This window comes from Peromyscus maniculatus, chromosome 3 (genome assembly GCF_049852395.1).
Source record: "Peromyscus maniculatus bairdii isolate BWxNUB_F1_BW_parent chromosome 3, HU_Pman_BW_mat_3.1, whole genome shotgun sequence".
NCBI lineage: Eukaryota > Metazoa > Chordata > Mammalia > Rodentia > Cricetidae > Peromyscus > Peromyscus maniculatus.
Genome location: NC_134854.1, coordinates 71,820,168 through 71,837,165, shown reverse-complemented (window position 1 = coordinate 71,837,165; position 16,998 = coordinate 71,820,168). Strand labels below are relative to the sequence as shown.

General features: G+C 46.6%; 1 protein-coding gene across 1 annotated transcript in view; it reads left to right on the top strand.

The window, feature by feature from the left end:
• Positions 1-16,998, top strand: part of Igf2bp3 (insulin like growth factor 2 mRNA binding protein 3) — a 134,605-nt gene that overhangs the window by 104,215 nt on the left and 13,392 nt on the right. Inside the window, exons 7-10 of the mRNA XM_042273311.2 lie at positions 2,862-2,996; positions 4,371-4,493; positions 6,706-6,841; positions 8,668-8,793. Coding sequence (XP_042129245.1) covers positions 2,862-2,996; positions 4,371-4,493; positions 6,706-6,841; positions 8,668-8,793 — 520 coding nt within the window. The remainder of the gene's footprint in view (positions 1-2,861; positions 2,997-4,370; positions 4,494-6,705; positions 6,842-8,667; positions 8,794-16,998) is intronic.

The window sequence follows — 16,998 nt, the reverse complement described above, 5'->3', positions numbered from 1 at the left end:
AAGCACATCGACTCATCCAGTCCACTTGAGATTTGGAAATAAATTTTGGCCACCATGTGTTTGAATGAGAAAAAAAAAAAAAAAAAAAAAAAAAAAAGGTTGGATTCTATAGGGAAGGACAGCCCAGCCTCCTGAGCTGGAGAGTTCAGGGTAGTGGGTGGGGTATGCCAGCCATACCCTGTAACAAGTAGGGACCTGGCAACTAGCATCGGTTTTGATAAGTTCAATAGACGCTTCAGCCATTATTCCCAAGTTTGAAACCTAACAGTGTTCAGTAACCTTTTGTTTTTCGAATCTTAGACAGTCTTATTAACAGAAAACTGAGCCAGATATTGGGGTAAAAGCTGAAAGATCAGAGAAGCAGAGCAAGCCAAGCCAACCTCACCTTACCAACTCCTCAGCTGATCCTGAAAGCCTCTGAGTTCTCACCCGAAAGGCCTCAGCCAAAAAGAGCCTTTAGTTCCTGTCTCCTCACGCCTTATATACTACCTTTCTTTGCCCTACCATATTACTTCCTGGGATTAAAGGCGTGTTCACTTCCCAAACAAAGGCACGAGATCTCAAGTGCTGGGATTAAAGTTGTATGCCACCACTGCCTGGCTGTTTCTCTCCTAGACCGAGTCAATCTCATGTAGTCCAGGGTGGCCTTGAACTCACAGAGATCCAGATAGATCTCTGCCTCCCCAGTGCTGGGATTAAAGATGTGTGCCACCACTGTCTGGCCTCTATGTTTAATCTAGTGGCTTGTTCTGTTCTCTGCTCTTCAGGGAAGTTTTATTAGGGTACACACTATATCACCACAACCTTTTCTATTGCAGAAAATTTCACAGCCTTTGAGTAACATCAAGTAACATCACATTGAGTAACGGGACCCATATGAGGTTGTAACCCATAGAGTTTAAGAAGCTGGGGCTTGGTCAGTTCACCTACCTTTCGTCTGAAAGCGTAGAGTGTCTCCTTCCATCCCTTACCTTTGGGAACTTAGGACCAGGCTGCTCTTTGCAGTAGCAGCTTAGTTCTTTCCGAGCTGCTAATGAGATCTGTCAGAGAAAGGAGCTGTGGCTTAAGCCGAACTGTTTACTTAAGGTAGGCAGACGGGGGCAAAGCAGAGGGAATGTTTTGTCATAGCTGATGATTCCGCCGGAGAGCTCTGCCGGGGCAGTTAATTATTCTTGCCGTTGTAACTAATCATTACCAGAACCCCTGTTTCTGGAATAGTCCCAGGGGAGGGTGCTGATCACCAGAGCAACATTCCCTTCTCAGGATCAGAGTTTTATAGCCCTCAGCCCAGTAAAATGGTGGGAATACACCGAAGGAGGGGATGAAGGAGGGGCTGTGACCGTGTTTGTGGAAGACCACATGGCTGATGGTGGCGGGGTTTTACACTCGCTTTGGAAGATGGTCCCCGGCATTGGGTCTGTTATCTGGATACACATTCATGCGTTATATAGTCATAGTTCTTATTTGCTTCACTTCTACAGTACCTTAAGGTACAGGTTTTAATTCTGGGGCAAATTCTCATAAAATGAAAGGCAAGCCTTAGTTTTCTTGGCTTGTTGAAGGGCCGCTCTCATGCAGTGAGTCCTTAAGAGACGGAGAAACTCAGAGGACCACCCAGAGTTCCCTCAAACACATGCTCAGGTAGTTAATGTTCTTACAACAGCAAACTTAATTCATGGTTAATTAAAAATGTACAAATGCACAAATTTTCAAAAGAATGAATTAGATTCTTGTCACCCCAGAGTTGTTAAGTTTGGGGTTGTTGTTATCTTTTTATAGGACTTCTTATTTGTATCCATTCACTTGTAATTTTAAAAAATGACACATGGTATGTATTGCATATTTTCACTTAAGGTCAAGGACACTTACTGTGTTACCACATTTGGTAAAAAGTAGATGCAGACGTAGTTTTATGGTGCCTGCTCCTTGCACCTAGCGTCCTGGGCTCCATGTGTAGCATCACAGGTACACACAGGCTGTTACTTAGCCATCCCATTCTAACAAGCGTAGTGATAATTGCAGAGTTTTTTCTCAGTAGGAATAGTGCTACAATGACTTTGACCACACCTGTGGGTTCTGACCAGAGATGGTTCTCTGGGTTAGCATTTGGCAGTTTCTGGAAATGTTTTTGATTGTCATACCAGAGTGAAAGGTGCTGCTGTCCTCTCAGGGGCCACAGCTGCTTCTGGGTCCACAGAAAGAATGAACTGGACCTAAAATGTATGAGTGTTGGGGGTGGCCAGGTTCCATCTCAGCCCACCTATTGAATTGTTAGGTCAAAAAGGCTGGTGAGCCTGTGAGGTGGCTCAGCAGGTCAAAGTGTGGGCCTAACACCTGAGTTTGGTTCTGAGAGAACGTGTAAAAATTTGGATGCAAGTGGTACCTGTCTGTAAACCTCAGCCCTCCTCCTGGGAGACAGGAGGTGGAGACAGGAGACTCCGGACAGCTGCAGTCCAGCCAGCCTGGGGGACAGAACATGGCAGAAACAAGAGGGACCTTGCCTCAACAAAGTGGAAGGAGGGAGACAGCTTCCTCTGATCTCCTTGCATCATTGTGGCATGTGTGTGCCCTTACTCACAAACGTCATCCACAGCAATAATTTTTTTAATCAGCATCTTACCTTCAATTAGTCCTGCCAGTTTGGCACCAAAAATGTGGATCAGCCTCAGTACCCTTCACTTCACCAATATTTAATTTTATGCATCTTAAAATATTTACAGGTCCAGAACAAAAACCATATGTATTAGTTGGTGTGTGTGTATGTGTGTGTGTGCACACACACACTTGCAGTTGGCAATTGAAGACTCCTGGTGGTAAGTGTGCACTGACTGTTCTGTCTTTTCCTCTGTGCCTGCCATCAGAATCGATGTCCATCGTAAGGAGAATACAGGGGCTGCCGAGAAGCCCATTACCATCCTCTCTACCCCTGAGGGTGCCTCTGCAGCTTGTAAATCTATTCTGGAGATCATGCATAAGGAAGCGCAGGACACCAAACTGTGAGTAACGAGGCTAGCCTGCTGAGAGGGCTCTGGGCTTTGTCGTAGCTTCTTGGACACGGTCTTGGGGGTTGGTGTTTGCCACTGTGACGAGCCGTGAAACACTAGGTCTTTCACATACCGAAACACTCCACGTTCGTTCCTACTTAGATATGGAACGGGCAGCAGTAATGGGAGGACACAGCCAACCGAGGGCCAAGACATTGGGATTGACCCCGGCCTTCCCTGGCTGCCCTTGGGCATGCTCTTTTATACCCAGCCCCTCTATGCACAATAGGGCACGGAGTGTGAAAGTCCCTGTTTCTGTGCTAAGGGCAGCTCGAGATTGATTTGGGTGGTGGGGGTTGGAACTCCCAGTGTCTCTGCCATTGGAAAGTTAAGCTGACTTCTGTGCTACTTTGATGAGCTGACACAGCCCAGAGCGGGGCCCAAGGAGGTGCCCTGAGACCACATCGCCTCTGTTTATTTTGTAAATATGTCCGTATGTTTCAGTGATAGGTGTCTTATATGACGTAGTAGTTTTTTAGTATAAAGAAAAGAAAGGGAAAGCCCACTATCATATAGGCCCCAGTGACATTTAAAAAGCATGACATTGTAACTTAGAAATTCTGAAAGGGGGACTGGGAAAGGAGCTCAGTGGTCCAGTACCTGCTGTGTAAGCGTGAGGACCTGCACTTGGGTCCCTAGACTCAGGTCAGAGCTGGCGTGCCAGTGTATTTGTGTGTCTCCGCCTTTGAGGACATAAAGACAGCAGCAGATCCTGGGGCTTCTCTGGCCAGCCAGCCTAGCAAATCATCAAGCTCCAGGCTCAGCGAGCGACCCTGTCTCAGGAGACAGAGGGAGTGTAACAGAAGCAGGCACTCGACACATCGACTTCTGGCCGACATGTGTGCACTCAGGGGCGAGTGTACCTACCTATGTGTGTATAGACTCAGATACAACCTCCACACAGAGGGGAAGTAAGGCACAGAATACAGCGTGGAAGCTCCATTTCTGCTGGTAGTCTCCCTAAGTGTGACCTGTTGAGTTTTTAGAGCTTATTTTTCTCCAGGTGTGTGTTTTCAGGGTTATCTTAGGTCGCACTATTTTGATGGGCACATTGTGTTCTGCTATGACTTAGAGAATCCATCACTGAGTGTAGATATTCCCTGATGTGACTAAAAGATGGAGTCCTGTGTAAATATCTGCTACTGTTTACCCACCGACCTGCATGAGTTGCTGGAATGTGGGTTAATTGCCAGCTCACTCTAAACTGGAGGCAGCATAACATTTCTCATTCAGCAGTTAGGGAGTGAATATTTAATGAAAGAACATTGTCTTGTATCCAAGAGTACTTTACTCTCCCTGACTTGATGACCATTTTTCTACTTACAGCACAGAGGAGATCCCCCTGAAGATATTAGCTCACAACAACTTTGTAGGCCGTCTTATTGGTAAAGAAGGAAGAAACCTTAAAAAAATCGAGCAAGACACAGACACTAAAATCACAATATCTCCGTAAGTGCCATCTTGTTTGTGAGTTGGGGGACTTTCAGATCTGGTTTTAAGCTGTGTGTTTTGTACACCACTCCCTGCGTACAGCTGTTTGGGCTCTCCTGTCAGAACGAGAACCTGTTCCTCAGCCTGCCCTGTTTCTAACCATCTTGAAGTGTGCTGTGTTCTCGAAGAGGTGGAAAGGAAAGCTTAACACTTGACATGACATTCGTATTTTCTAGCTGACGTCTTCATGGTCTTGTTTGACATTCCCCAAGTCAGAATCTATAACCTAATTCATTCTCCTCTGCCGTGTTACAAATTATTCCACCATTTGACGGCTTAAGGCAATAGTCAACATGTACCGCATGGCTTGTCTCTATGGGCTAGGGATCCACAAGCAGCCAGTACTGCAGTACTGCTCACAGGGCTACTGCCCTCTCCCTGAGGGAGTGAGCCAAGAAAGAGAAGGCGCTGGAAGTTGTAATGTCTTTATGATGAAGTCTCCGAGTTTGCAAACTAGCTGTTTCCTGTATGGTCTGCACGAGTCAGCCCTCTTCCATGTGTGTGGGGACTGCAGATTTCTTTGCAAGGGGCATAATTTTAGAGCTGGGCTATCATGTCTGGGGTACACAGCTGCTCTGATAATAAGGAAAAGTTTTTCTTTTCTTGAGGTGACAGTCCTTGGTCTCTATCATAGGACCTCAGATGTGCTGATGAGCTGAGAATGAACGATAGAATTACACACAAAACGCTGACAGGGATGGCTTGAGAGGGGAGGTTCAATATGCCCGTGCTTACATGTGTGCTTACATGCGTGCTTACTTACATGTCTAAGGAAATTTAGACTCCATTACAGAACTCACTTCTTCACTATATGATTCACATTTTATACCCATGAGGAGAATGAATACTGCCCCATCCACCTGGTGCAAGGCTAGTCTCCACTGTGTTCCAGCAGGGAAGTGCGTCTTTAACTCTGAGAACATGAAGGATGGTCATCCTCCTTCCCTCCATCCTTTGAGCCTAGGTCCATAGTCCTCTTCCTGGGTAAATGTTGCCTTTCCTCTCAAGGCTGCTGACTACTGTAGGCTTAGGTCACCCAGACAGAATTTCTCCTGGCTTTGAAGCTTCAGCAGGACCAGTCTAAGCAAGTTCCTTAATGTCTGTTTAGGGGTTATAAATCAAGTGAAACATTTAAAAAATTGAGTGGTTGGGTGGTGGTAGCACATGTCTTAATCCCAGTACTCAGAGGCAGAGGCAGGTGAATCTCCTAGTTCAAGTTCAGCCTGGTGTTTGGGGTGAGGTCCAGGACAGCTAGGGATACACAGAGAAACCCTGTCTTGTAAAACCAAAAATAAATTAATTATAAATAAAAATTTTAGTCAGGCGGCGGCGATGGTGGCGCATGCCTTTAATCTCAGCACTTGGGAGGCAGAGACAGGTGGATCTCTGTGAGGTTAAGGCCAGCCTGGTCTACAGAGTGAGATCCATGACGGGCACCAAAACTACACAGAGGAACCCTGTCTCGAAAAACCAAAAAAATAAAAGAAAAAAGAAAAAATTTAGTCAAAATGGCTTGATTTATGTTATTCCTTCAGCTTACTTTAATCTAAATTCTGAAAATATTGGAGGACGCTAAGTTCCATCACACAAATGCTGATTTGCTTTGGGAAGTATTTTCCTTGCTTGCCCTAGAAAATGCAGTTGCACAGCCTAGCAGGTCCTGCTTTGTTTTGGCCAGTACAGACTAGGGGCCCCTGGCAGTACTGTGTATCCCTCTGGTCCCTCCTCCGCAGTTCACTGTCACAGGGTGAGCTGAGGGGGTCAAAGAGTAAGTTGTGCGGATTAGAGAGATGGCTCAGTGGTAAAGAGCACTGGCTCTTCTTCCAGAGGACCCGGGTTCAATTCCCAGCATCCACATAGCAGCTCACAGCTGTCTGTAACTCCAGTCCCAGGAGATCTGACACCCTCACACCAATGCACATGAAATAAAATTAAATAAAAATTTTAAAAATACCTTAAAAAAAAAAAGAAGAAAGCCGTGTTTAAAACATGTACGTAATGAAACTGTGCGCCCAGTCATTGAGGGAGTGGGAAGGAAGTTCCCACAAGTCTTGGGTCTTTGGGTCTTGATCTGTCGCTTTCTCATGATGTGGGCCCTGCCACTGCGGCTGAAGGCACTCGGCCGCCTTCCTCGTCACCCTCGTCACCCTCGTTCTCTGTCTTCCCCCAGGTTGCAGGAGCTCACGCTGTACAACCCGGAGCGCACCATCACTGTTAAAGGCAGCGTGGAAACGTGTGCCAAGGCTGAGGAGGAGATAATGAAGAAAATCAGGGAGTCTTACGAAAACGACGTTGCCTCCATGAATGTTAGTTCTGATGGAGAGTTAAAAGACGGCTTCCGGGGCACTTCATCGTGAGAAGTGGTTTAAATGAGTTGTCCGCACCATCCCCAGTACCCGGCGGTAACACAGAAAGAAGCCTGGGCGTGGGGCTTAGCTGTCTCCGTGGTTTCTAACAGATTAGAAAACTCTGAGTCTCGGCTTCTTGATATGTGCAGAATGATTAATGCCCGCCTACCAAAGGTCATTTATGACCTCCTTTCCTGTGTTAATTTGAGGGCCCTGGTGCAGGGAGGATGTGAGGATTAGAGGCAGGGGAACTAAGTTTGAGTCCCTGCCTCCTGTTCGTGAGCAGTGGCCCCCTTCTCTGTATCAGATAGCGCTGTCTCCTATTTTACCTGCTGCTTAGGATCACAAGTGCCACGCATGTCAAGGTCACTGTCAGAAACACAGGCTTGAGAGCCAGGCGGGGTGAAGCAGGCCCGGCAACTCGGAAGGCTGAGGGGGTGGATGGCAAGTGCAGGGCCACCCTGAGCAGTTCAGAAGGGCCCTGTCTTGAACACAGTGATGCAGTTTAAGGCTGTGAGTGCATCCTCCGCGCTGGAGGGCTAGCCTGGCGGGCCTCGGCTCCTGCTCTGCAGAACAATGAAACGGCGGAAACACAGGGTTGAATTTTACTGTTGCCCCTATAAACCTGGGAGGTGGAGAGTGCCGTGTGGCAAATGTAGCAGAGGCTATGGAAGCCAATTCCTGCCACTGTTTAATGGATGGAATGGTGCTGACCACGGAACGCAAAAGTCTGTCTTTTAGAAAGGCGCTCCCTAAACATGAGGTAAATGATTTACCAAACTTGGGTTGGGCCTGTCATCTGAAACGGTAGCCTGAGAAGGGGATAGGACAGCGTTTTTTCTGAGAAGAACCTGGAATGCCGGTCATTTACTCCCACATGGTAGTCTGCTATCTTTACGTGATTGCTGCTTGTCTAAATGTTTCATAACTGGCAATTAATCCACCCTCATAGGCCTGGTTCACAGTGTCCGATACACTCCAGTTCAGCCTCCACCTTTTTCAACTCTTATAAAACTAGGGCTGGAGAGATGGCTCGGTGTTTAGGAGCACTTGGCTGCTCTTCCAGAGAACCAGGGTTTGATCACTAGCACCCACATGGCAGCTCACAACCATCCTCAATTCCATTCCCAGGGGCTCTGGCACCCTCTTCTGGCCTCTGTGGGAACTGCATGCACATGGTGCACAGCTCTACAAGCAACCAAAACACCCACACACATATGTTTAAAACATTAAAAAAAAAAAAATTAAACCAAACAGTGTTCCCTTCATGGCACCTGTGGCTCCTTCATGGCACCCCTGAAGGTGTGCTTAGCTGTGGCGCTTGCAGTGGGAAGATGGGACCTGATTTCTGAAGGAGTCAACCAGAGGGCAAGGAAGGAAGATCTTACACTGCTGGTTCTGTGTATCTGTTGTGATTCCCGAAAGCGCATCTCACTTGTTTACCTTTCAGCTAGTGTAAGACTTCCAGGGTGTGTTTCCAAGGGCCACCGTGTGCAGAGTGCCATTCTGTCTTAAGTGCTCTGAGCTGCATCCCTTGGCCCTGAGGATCAAGACCGGGCAAACCAGCCCTCAAATGCAACTGCTGAGAGGTGTGAACAGTGCCTGTAGTTCTGTGGGAACACTTGCTGTGTTCAAAACCTGGAGTCTTAATGTGATACTTCATTTTCTTCATTAGATAAGAGGTCACAATCTGAATACCATCATTTACAAATGCTCACTCCCTCGGTTCTTCTGAGTGAAAATTAAGGGACCTTTTTTTTTTTTTTTTTTTTAAACCATTGCAGCTTCAAGCACACTTAATTCCTGGATTGAATCTGAATGCCTTGGGTCTGTTTCCACCCACTTCAGGGATGCCACCTCCCACCTCAGGGCCGCCCTCAGCCATGACTCCTCCCTACCCACAATTTGAGGTAAGCTCTCTGGCCCTTGCCATCAGACTTTATGCCACAGAATTGCTGCAGTCAGAGCTAAATGGTGTAATGTTGATGCCAAGCTGTATGTACGCTCTGTGATCTGTCACCTGTGCGGAGCACATGCCAATAGAGACTGTTCATTTGACCATAACATAGTAAGCAGGAGTTGTTTTGAAGTTTTGGGCTTGGTAGAGTTGTGCGAATGTGTCATTTCAATAAAAACTTTAGTGTTGGTGGATTTGCTTTGTTTTGTCTTTTGGTTCAGTTCTGGGTCGGGGCTGGATGTCTTAGAACGGCGGTTCTCAAGCGTCCTGATGCTGCGGCCCTTTAATACAGTTCCTTGTGGTGTGGTTGAAAGGACCTGTCTGGTCACAAGACACACCAAGACCAAGTTCTCAGCACAAAGGGGATTTGCCCCAGAGGGACAAAGGGCAGGAAATAAGAGACAGAGACAGGAAAGAGGAGAAAAGGAGAAGGGGAAAGGGTGTTTGCCCCAAGGGACAAAGGACCGCTTCTGGACAGAGTCGGAGACAGCCGTGGCCCTGAGGCAAGTGACAGTTTATGATGGGAAAGGGGAAACCTCAAGTTAGGATGAGTTGGTTTGTTCTGATTGGGCATGTTAATTAGGGTAACCAAAAGGGGGATTTGATTGCTGGACTTCAGTACTTTGGTGGCTGGACCTTGGTCGTCAGCCTCAGGAGGAGAAAGTGGCCAAATAAGGGAATAGGCCTTGGTGGTTGGCTTTAGGAAAGTCATCTGACCAGTTAGTAAGGCAGAGGGAGTGGGGGAGGGGCAAGGCTGCCAGAGCCGTGTGTGCCATGCTTGGGCCTGCTAGAGCCCTTCAGTGGTGACCCCCCCCCCATCAAATTATTTTAGCTGCTATTTCAGAACTGTAATTTTGCTACGATTATGAATCATAATGTGAATGTCTGTTTTCCACTCATCTTCGGTGGCCCCTATGAAAGGGTCCGGTTGGTCTGCCTCCAAAGGGGCCCTGAACTACAGGTTGAGAGGGGCTGTTTGAGAGACTTGAAGCAGAGAGGTTTTGGAGACTTCGTGCTGGACACAGAGTGCACACCTCTAAGTCCAGCACTGCTGCTGAGGCAGGAGCATTTGTGGGGTTAAGGTCAGTCTGGATTCCACAGCAAGACTTTGTCTCACAAAGACACTTTTTCCTTTCATCTTTACCCCCTACTGCTTTAGGAAGTCCAGATAGGCTGGATTTGTTGACTGTTGACTGTTGTATATTTTTCTGGTCAGTGAACCAAGATCATTTCTCTGATTCTACTGTGTTCAGGGACAGGACATTGAACAGCTTGCATTTTATAGAGATCACATACAAAATGTATTTATTTATTGAGAGGGATTTTTACAATTTGTCTTATGTGCATGGGTATTTTTCTCACATGTATGTCTGTGCACATGTGTGCCTCGTACCCACAGATGTCAGAAGAGGGGTGTCAGATCCCCTAGAACCGGAGTTATGAATGGTTGTGAGTTGCCATGTGGGTGCTAGGAATTGAACTCGGGTCCTCAGGAAGAACGAATGCTCTTAACCACCAAGCCTTCTCTCCAGCCCTGAGACAGGGATTTGTTTGTTTGCCATGTAGCCCAGGCTGGCCTCACACTCGCTCTCCTACCCTGCTTTGCCAGTGCTGTGAGCCATCGGGCTTTTCCTAAGTCTTACTTTGATATCTGGTTTTTGAGAAGAGCTTTGCAGCCCAGAGGGCATCTGTCCAGGAAAGCAGAACATCATTCAGTGTGCGGTCATTAGCATCCAGCGTTCTAGGGTCATCCATGATGAATTTATCTGTCCATTTGTTAGACTTTCTCAGTACATGAAATATGCGAATGGTAATTCCCATGTACACTCAGAGATGTTCAGGTGTTCAAGGTCAAGAATTTAATTGTGTTGCTGCCCTGAGTAAATACACAAGAAAATTGACATGGGCATTCTTCAGGGAACACCAATTACTAGACTGTTGGTGCTCGACCAGTTCAGAAATGAGAATTTCCTTCCTGTGCTTGAGTCTTTTAGGCTGATACGGTATTGTAAGCTGTCTCCCTCTGGTGTATGTTTCTGCTTTTCCATGAGTAAGCCATGGGGAGCGGTCAGCCTACAGTGTTTCCCCGTGACCTCTGCTCGGCTTCAGCTCCTGCCTCAAATCTTGTCTCTTTCTCTGCAACTCACCTGCCCTATGTAGTTGTTTGGACCTAGAAATCATGTAACAACTCTGAGGGTAGCTTTCACAATGGTGACTAAAGAAACACCTGGACATGGTTGTGCTCCTACAGTCTCAGCTACCTGGGAGGCTGAAGAAGGGGAATCACCTTGGGCAACCTAGAGAACTGGTGTCTCCAGAACAGTGGCCACAGAATGGCCACCAAATGTCAAGGATGAATGGATTCCTGAGGTGTCATCTGAAACCTTCAGCTCAGATGAAGGTGCTATGTGTGAAGCGGATGGCAGGTTTGTGCCCTGAGAGGAGTCTTGGGGAAGAAGCGTGGGGTCACTCCGGGTCTGTCCTAGCTCTGCTGTGACTTTGTGCCACCGAAGGTCAGGCTCTTCACTGCCCTGGGTCTGTTTTCATAGTGAAGAACAGGGTGACAGGAGGCAGGAGTCTCGCTGGGAGTTCTTGGTCAGCTTAGGCTCTCTGGTGGGACCAGGCAATCCTGGACTATGGAGTGAAACCTCAACCCGAAAGCCAGTGTGGGGGTCGGGGACCTGTGTTGGATGAATGATCTCTGAAGGCTTTCAGGTCAAGTATTTCTTTTGTCCACAGACTTGAGTACTGTGTCCATTGGTAGTAAGGTGGAAGGCCTAAAATAGAAATTCAAGAGTGCATTCAAGTCAGTAATTGTGTGGGGTGGGGCTTTGTTTGTTGTTCTTCAGCTTGACACAAACTAGGGTCATCTGGAATGAACGAACTCAACTGAGAAAATGCCTCTGTCAGATTCACCTATGGGCAAGTCTGTGGGGCCTTCTCTAGATTAAGGACTGGTGTGGCAGGGGCCAGCCCACTGAGAATGGTGCTGCCCCCAGACCCCACGAGTGGTTCTGAGTTGTATAAAAATGCATGCTGAGCAAGCCGTAGGGAGCAAGACAGTAAGCAGTGTTCCTCCATGGCCTCTGCGGTTCCTGCCTTGGGTTCCTGCCCCAACTTCCCCTTCCTGATACACTGTGATCAGGAGGTATAAGCCAAATATGCTTTTTCCTCCTTGTGCTTTGGTTATGGTATTTATTACAGCAATAGCAAGCAAGCTGGGACAGTTGTTTAATCCTGACAGACCCCATAGTTTATCACACATGGACACATTGTGCTAGGTTCACGTTTACAGACGATGCATCCCTGACGTTCACCTAGACTTACAGTGTGCTGACTATGTCCTTGTGCCACATAAGGCTGAGTCTGATGGACACTGCTGCTCACCCCCTAACCCAGCTGTCTCTTTGGGCAGGTCCTGTCTGTTCTGTTGCTCGGGCTCCTGGTTTGTACATGGAGGTGCTGTAAATTAGTTTATGCCTTTAACTCTTGGTTGTTCTTGTTCTGTCTCTGGAGAGCAACCTCTCAATTACAGATGGTAAACTGATAGAACAGTCTTACTGTCTATCCTTTACACTTATTTGGATACTTTATGTCCTAAAGTGAATTGCTACGTGACTGCTTTTTAAATATAGAAATAAGGCCGGGCTGGCGTACGCCTTTAATCCCAGCACTTGGGAGGCGGAGCCAGGCGGATCTCTGTGAGTTTGAGGCCAGCCTGGGCTACAGAGCGAGATCCAGGACAGGCTCCAAAGCTGTCTATGGAGGCAGGCATGACGGCACAGCGGTTAGAGCACTGGCTGCTCTTCCAGAAGACCCATGTTTGGTTTCCAGCACAAACGTGGTGGTTCATAACCACCCATAATTCCAGTTCCGGGAGATTGACCCCCTCTTCCGATCTCCATAGGTACCAGGCACTCATGCAGTGTACATACGTACATCTAGGCAAACACTCATACACATAAAGTAAAAAAAATCCAAAACTTTAATTCATCTAAAATTTACAAATAAAAGATCATAACTGCCCTCTAGTCATTTTTCTGATTTAATACTGTGGTTTTAAACATCATATATCTGTGTTAATAGACCAATGTTTTAGGAGTATGAGATCATATTAACAGTCTTCATTCTGAAGCCCGTTTTAAGTATCTAGAGTAAAGGCTCACCAGTATCCTGTAAAGAACACAAGCAGCTGAGAGGTCCATGCTTGGTCGCCGTAGAAACAAGTGCTTCCTTTGCCTGTCCTAAGCCACATTACGTCTTAAAGGTGGCTTGCACAAAATTTTAAGAATAGGGAGGCTGGAGATGCTCACTTACTCGGCTCACAAAGGACCACAGGATGAAGACCTTTGCTCCTACAGAGGTATTTGTGCTCAATCGGATTAGATGAGGGATGGGGTTACAGCTCAGAGGTTGGGTCCCTGGAAACTGCTCAAGTAAGGTCGGTGTTGCTGTAGGCAGGAACTGAGGACATCCTAGGGGCGGCCGGCTGCGAGGATGGCAGGGGAAGCACTCATTCCCAAAGGACCAACTTTGCAGGATGCTGGGAAGCTTTTCCTCTTCCTGGTTGATGAAGTGGAGTCCTCGGTGTGTGTGGACATTTCTACAAAGTGTAGGAGATACTATTGAAATGTGAAGGCTGAAAGAGCAGAGGCTGCTCTGTGTCCTGGCAGGTCTGCTTGCTGGGTCTATGTCGCTGAGAAACACTTCAACTTCACCTTTCTGTTGGTACCAGACCCCTAAGAGTGTCAGGAGTTAACCATTGACCTGAGAAACAGAAAGAAGGAGGCTTATTATTTCCTTTATCTTTTTTGCTCCAGAATGGGGGGGGGGGGCTTTTCATTTGTAGATTACAAATATGTGCTTAAAATTACCTTTTTCAAGAGAGACGTGGTGGCTGGTACACGCCTTTAATCCCAGCACTTGGAGAACAGAAGCAGGTGGATCTCTTGAGTTCAAGGCCAGTTTAGTCCACATAGTGAGTTCTAAGACAGCCAGAGCTATATACATGCCTAGTCTTTAAAAAAAAAAAAAAAAAAACCAGTTTAAAACTACATAAAAACATAGGTGATTTACTTATTTTTCTTAAAAATGTCCTTTTGCCAGTGGACTCATACAGTAGTTTCATGAGGTATAGATATAGATTGAGGGAGAGAGAGAGAGAGAGAGAGAGAGAGAGAGAGAGCGCGAGAGAGCCTAACACCAGTAAAGCAAGGCCGCAGCACTCCAGGAAGGAAGTGTAGCTTAGTTTTTGCTCTGATTATTCTCATTGGAGAGGTCTTTAAGAAACATTGGTTTTAGGGGACTGGAGAGATAGCTCAGTGGTTAAGGGTACTGGCTGCTCTTCCAGAGGACCCAGGTTCAATTCCCAGCCATGACTGCCTGTAACTCCAGTTCCAGGGGATCTAATGCCCTTCTTCTGGCTTCCACAGGCACCAGGCATGCATATGGTTCACAAATATACACACGGGCAACACACACATACACCTAAAATAAAATAATAATTAAAGAAGAAATAGACATTTGTTTTATGCGTCCTGTTGGAGTCAGCAGGAAATCTAAACTGGATTTCGGGTGAAGGTCGCCTCTCCTTTTTGCTTCCCTGTCTTCCTTTCGATGGTGCCTCAAGGTCTCCTCTGTCCCTGGTCCCTTTCGCACACATTCATTGCAGTGTTCTGTGGAGTTCAGCATTAGCATCTGCCTGCCAGAGGGAACATTCTAATTACCCCTGCCTGGAGCCCCCAGGGAAGAGCCCTGCAGCTTCCTTTTGAAAGCTCCTCAGGTGACTGGCGGCAGCTGTCCTGTGTCACAACCAGGTGGAGACCTGAGCCCCACTTTGGGGAATCAAATCTCAGCCAAGGGGGCGGAGCTTACAGACGTGGCTTTGTCAATGTGGAGGGGAAGTTGCTTGCTGCTTACTCATTGTCAAGAGCTGTTCCACAAGAATGTTTACTAGGCAGGAGAGGGGACGGAATTGCTGGTGGGAAGAATATTTTTTCACACCAGTGCATGTGAGAAAAGATTTGAGGAGAGTATAAACACCCCCACTGATGTGTTTCTCTTTCTACCCCGCTCTGTTTTATTTTAGGGAATAGTTTAAAAGCCAACAAAAAATGCCCTTACCCTTTTATCTTTAGAGCATCTGTCATTCAAACTCTAGGCATCAGTCAAGCCCCAAAACCGTCTGTGGGATGCTGCCATGTGTCTGTTCTCACTCTTGTGAATCTATTTTGGTATGCTGTGTAGATCAAGATTGTGCGTGCCTGTATGCTACAGGGGGATAGGAGTGGCTTAAATGTTTTCCTTCTTCACAAGAAGAGCTCAAGGGTAGCCGGTCCAAGGCTGGTGGTGAACCTACTGTACCTCTTAGGACTATTACTCCATCTGTGTAACACCGGTCTCCAGCCATAAATGGTGACAGTGTCTCTAAGGGCAGTGCCTGAAGCAAGAGTTGAGTATTTAACCCTTGACTGGCACCAGATTAGCTGGACAATAACACCCAGCCTTGTCTAGCTGCAAGGGAGGCTGGGAAACAATTTCTCTAGCGGGCAGCAGTGTACCCATTAAACATGGACAGGAAAATAGATGTTGGAGCAGCCCCTCATGGCTGTCTAGGTGGACTTAGCCTTTTTACATCTTAAAGGAAACTCCCAGAGCCTGGGGTTTCTTTCAGAGAGAAAGGGAGATTTAATTCTAGGGGAGGAAGTTTCATGTTGCAGTCTCTATGTTTGTGGGTTATTTTTATCGACATGCAGAGAGAGCATAAACAGGTGTTCTGAGAACTATCTTGTGTCTGTGGAAACCACTTAGAATAAACTCCTTTCATGTAGCTGTCTGTGAGTCTCATCCTTATTTCTCAATCCAGATCATTGATGTGTTAATCCCCCAGTCGTGGTTCTGAATTAACCCACAATTGACCACTGCCAAAAGTATTTACTGAGGAGAGAGAGGGGGGCCTCTTTTGTACAGCTTTTTTTCTATTATGTTATTGTTCTAGTTTATTAATTACTCTCTAGCTTATCAGGAAGTTGTCTATAGAGAACTCTCAGTACATGTAGGGTTTTGAAGGATCAGTGGCTTTAGGTACCCACTGGGGGTCTCGAAGGGAGCGAGTAGTGTATGTAACTGTACGCCCTATTATTTATATCTGGTTGGTGAACACTACTCTGGGAAATATATTTGTAATTTAATTCTTTTAAATTAACTTGTTATTATGTGTGTGTGGGTGTTTGGCCTGCATATGTCACCACATGTGTGCAGGGCCTGAGAAGGCCAGAAGACAGCGGAACCCCTGGAATGGTAGTTACAGAAGATTATGAGACAACATGTGGATTCTGGGACTCGAACCCAGGTCCTCTGGAAAAGCAGCCAGTACTCTCAACTGCTAAGCCATCTCTCCAACCATGAAAATATAATTTTTAAGGGCAATAGGGCAGGGTTTTTTTTTGTTTGTTTTGTTTTTTTGGAGACAAGGTTGAACTCACATTTGTAGCCAAGGATGATCCTGAACTTCTGATCCCCACCTTCTTCCTCTGAAGTGCTGGAGTCAGGTGTGAAGCACTATGTTTAGTTTTATGTTGTGTGGCGATTGGACTCAGGGTTGTGCAAATGCTAAGTGGGCATCCTACCCATGGAGCTATACCTCCAGCCCTCTGCACTCTCTTGTTCGTTCCTTTTGTTTTTATCTTGTGCTGTTGTAGGTCTGTGATGTCATTTTTAAAACTGGGTGTGAGCCCAGGGTTCTCAAGTATTTGCTCTGGAAATGGTTACATTCTGCCACATTCAGGTGACCACACTTGTGATGAGAAGTGTAGGCAGAGTTTTCCTGTACCGGCAGCCATTTCCCAAATAACCGACATAGAGGCTTAATTTTTTTTTTTTTTTTTAAGATTTATTTGTTTATTATGTGTACAGTGTTCTGCCTGCATATATGACTGCAGGCCAGAAGAGGGCACCAGATCTCATTACAGATGGTTGTGAGCTACCATGTGGTTGCTGAGTATTGAACTCAGGACCTTTGGAAGAGCAGCCAGTACTCTGAACCGCTGAGGCATCTCTCCAGCCCTTAATATTACTTATAAATGTAAGTAATATTAAGTAACACTCAGGCTTGTTACTAACTAGCTCGCACAACTTAGCCTATTTCTGTTATCTGTGT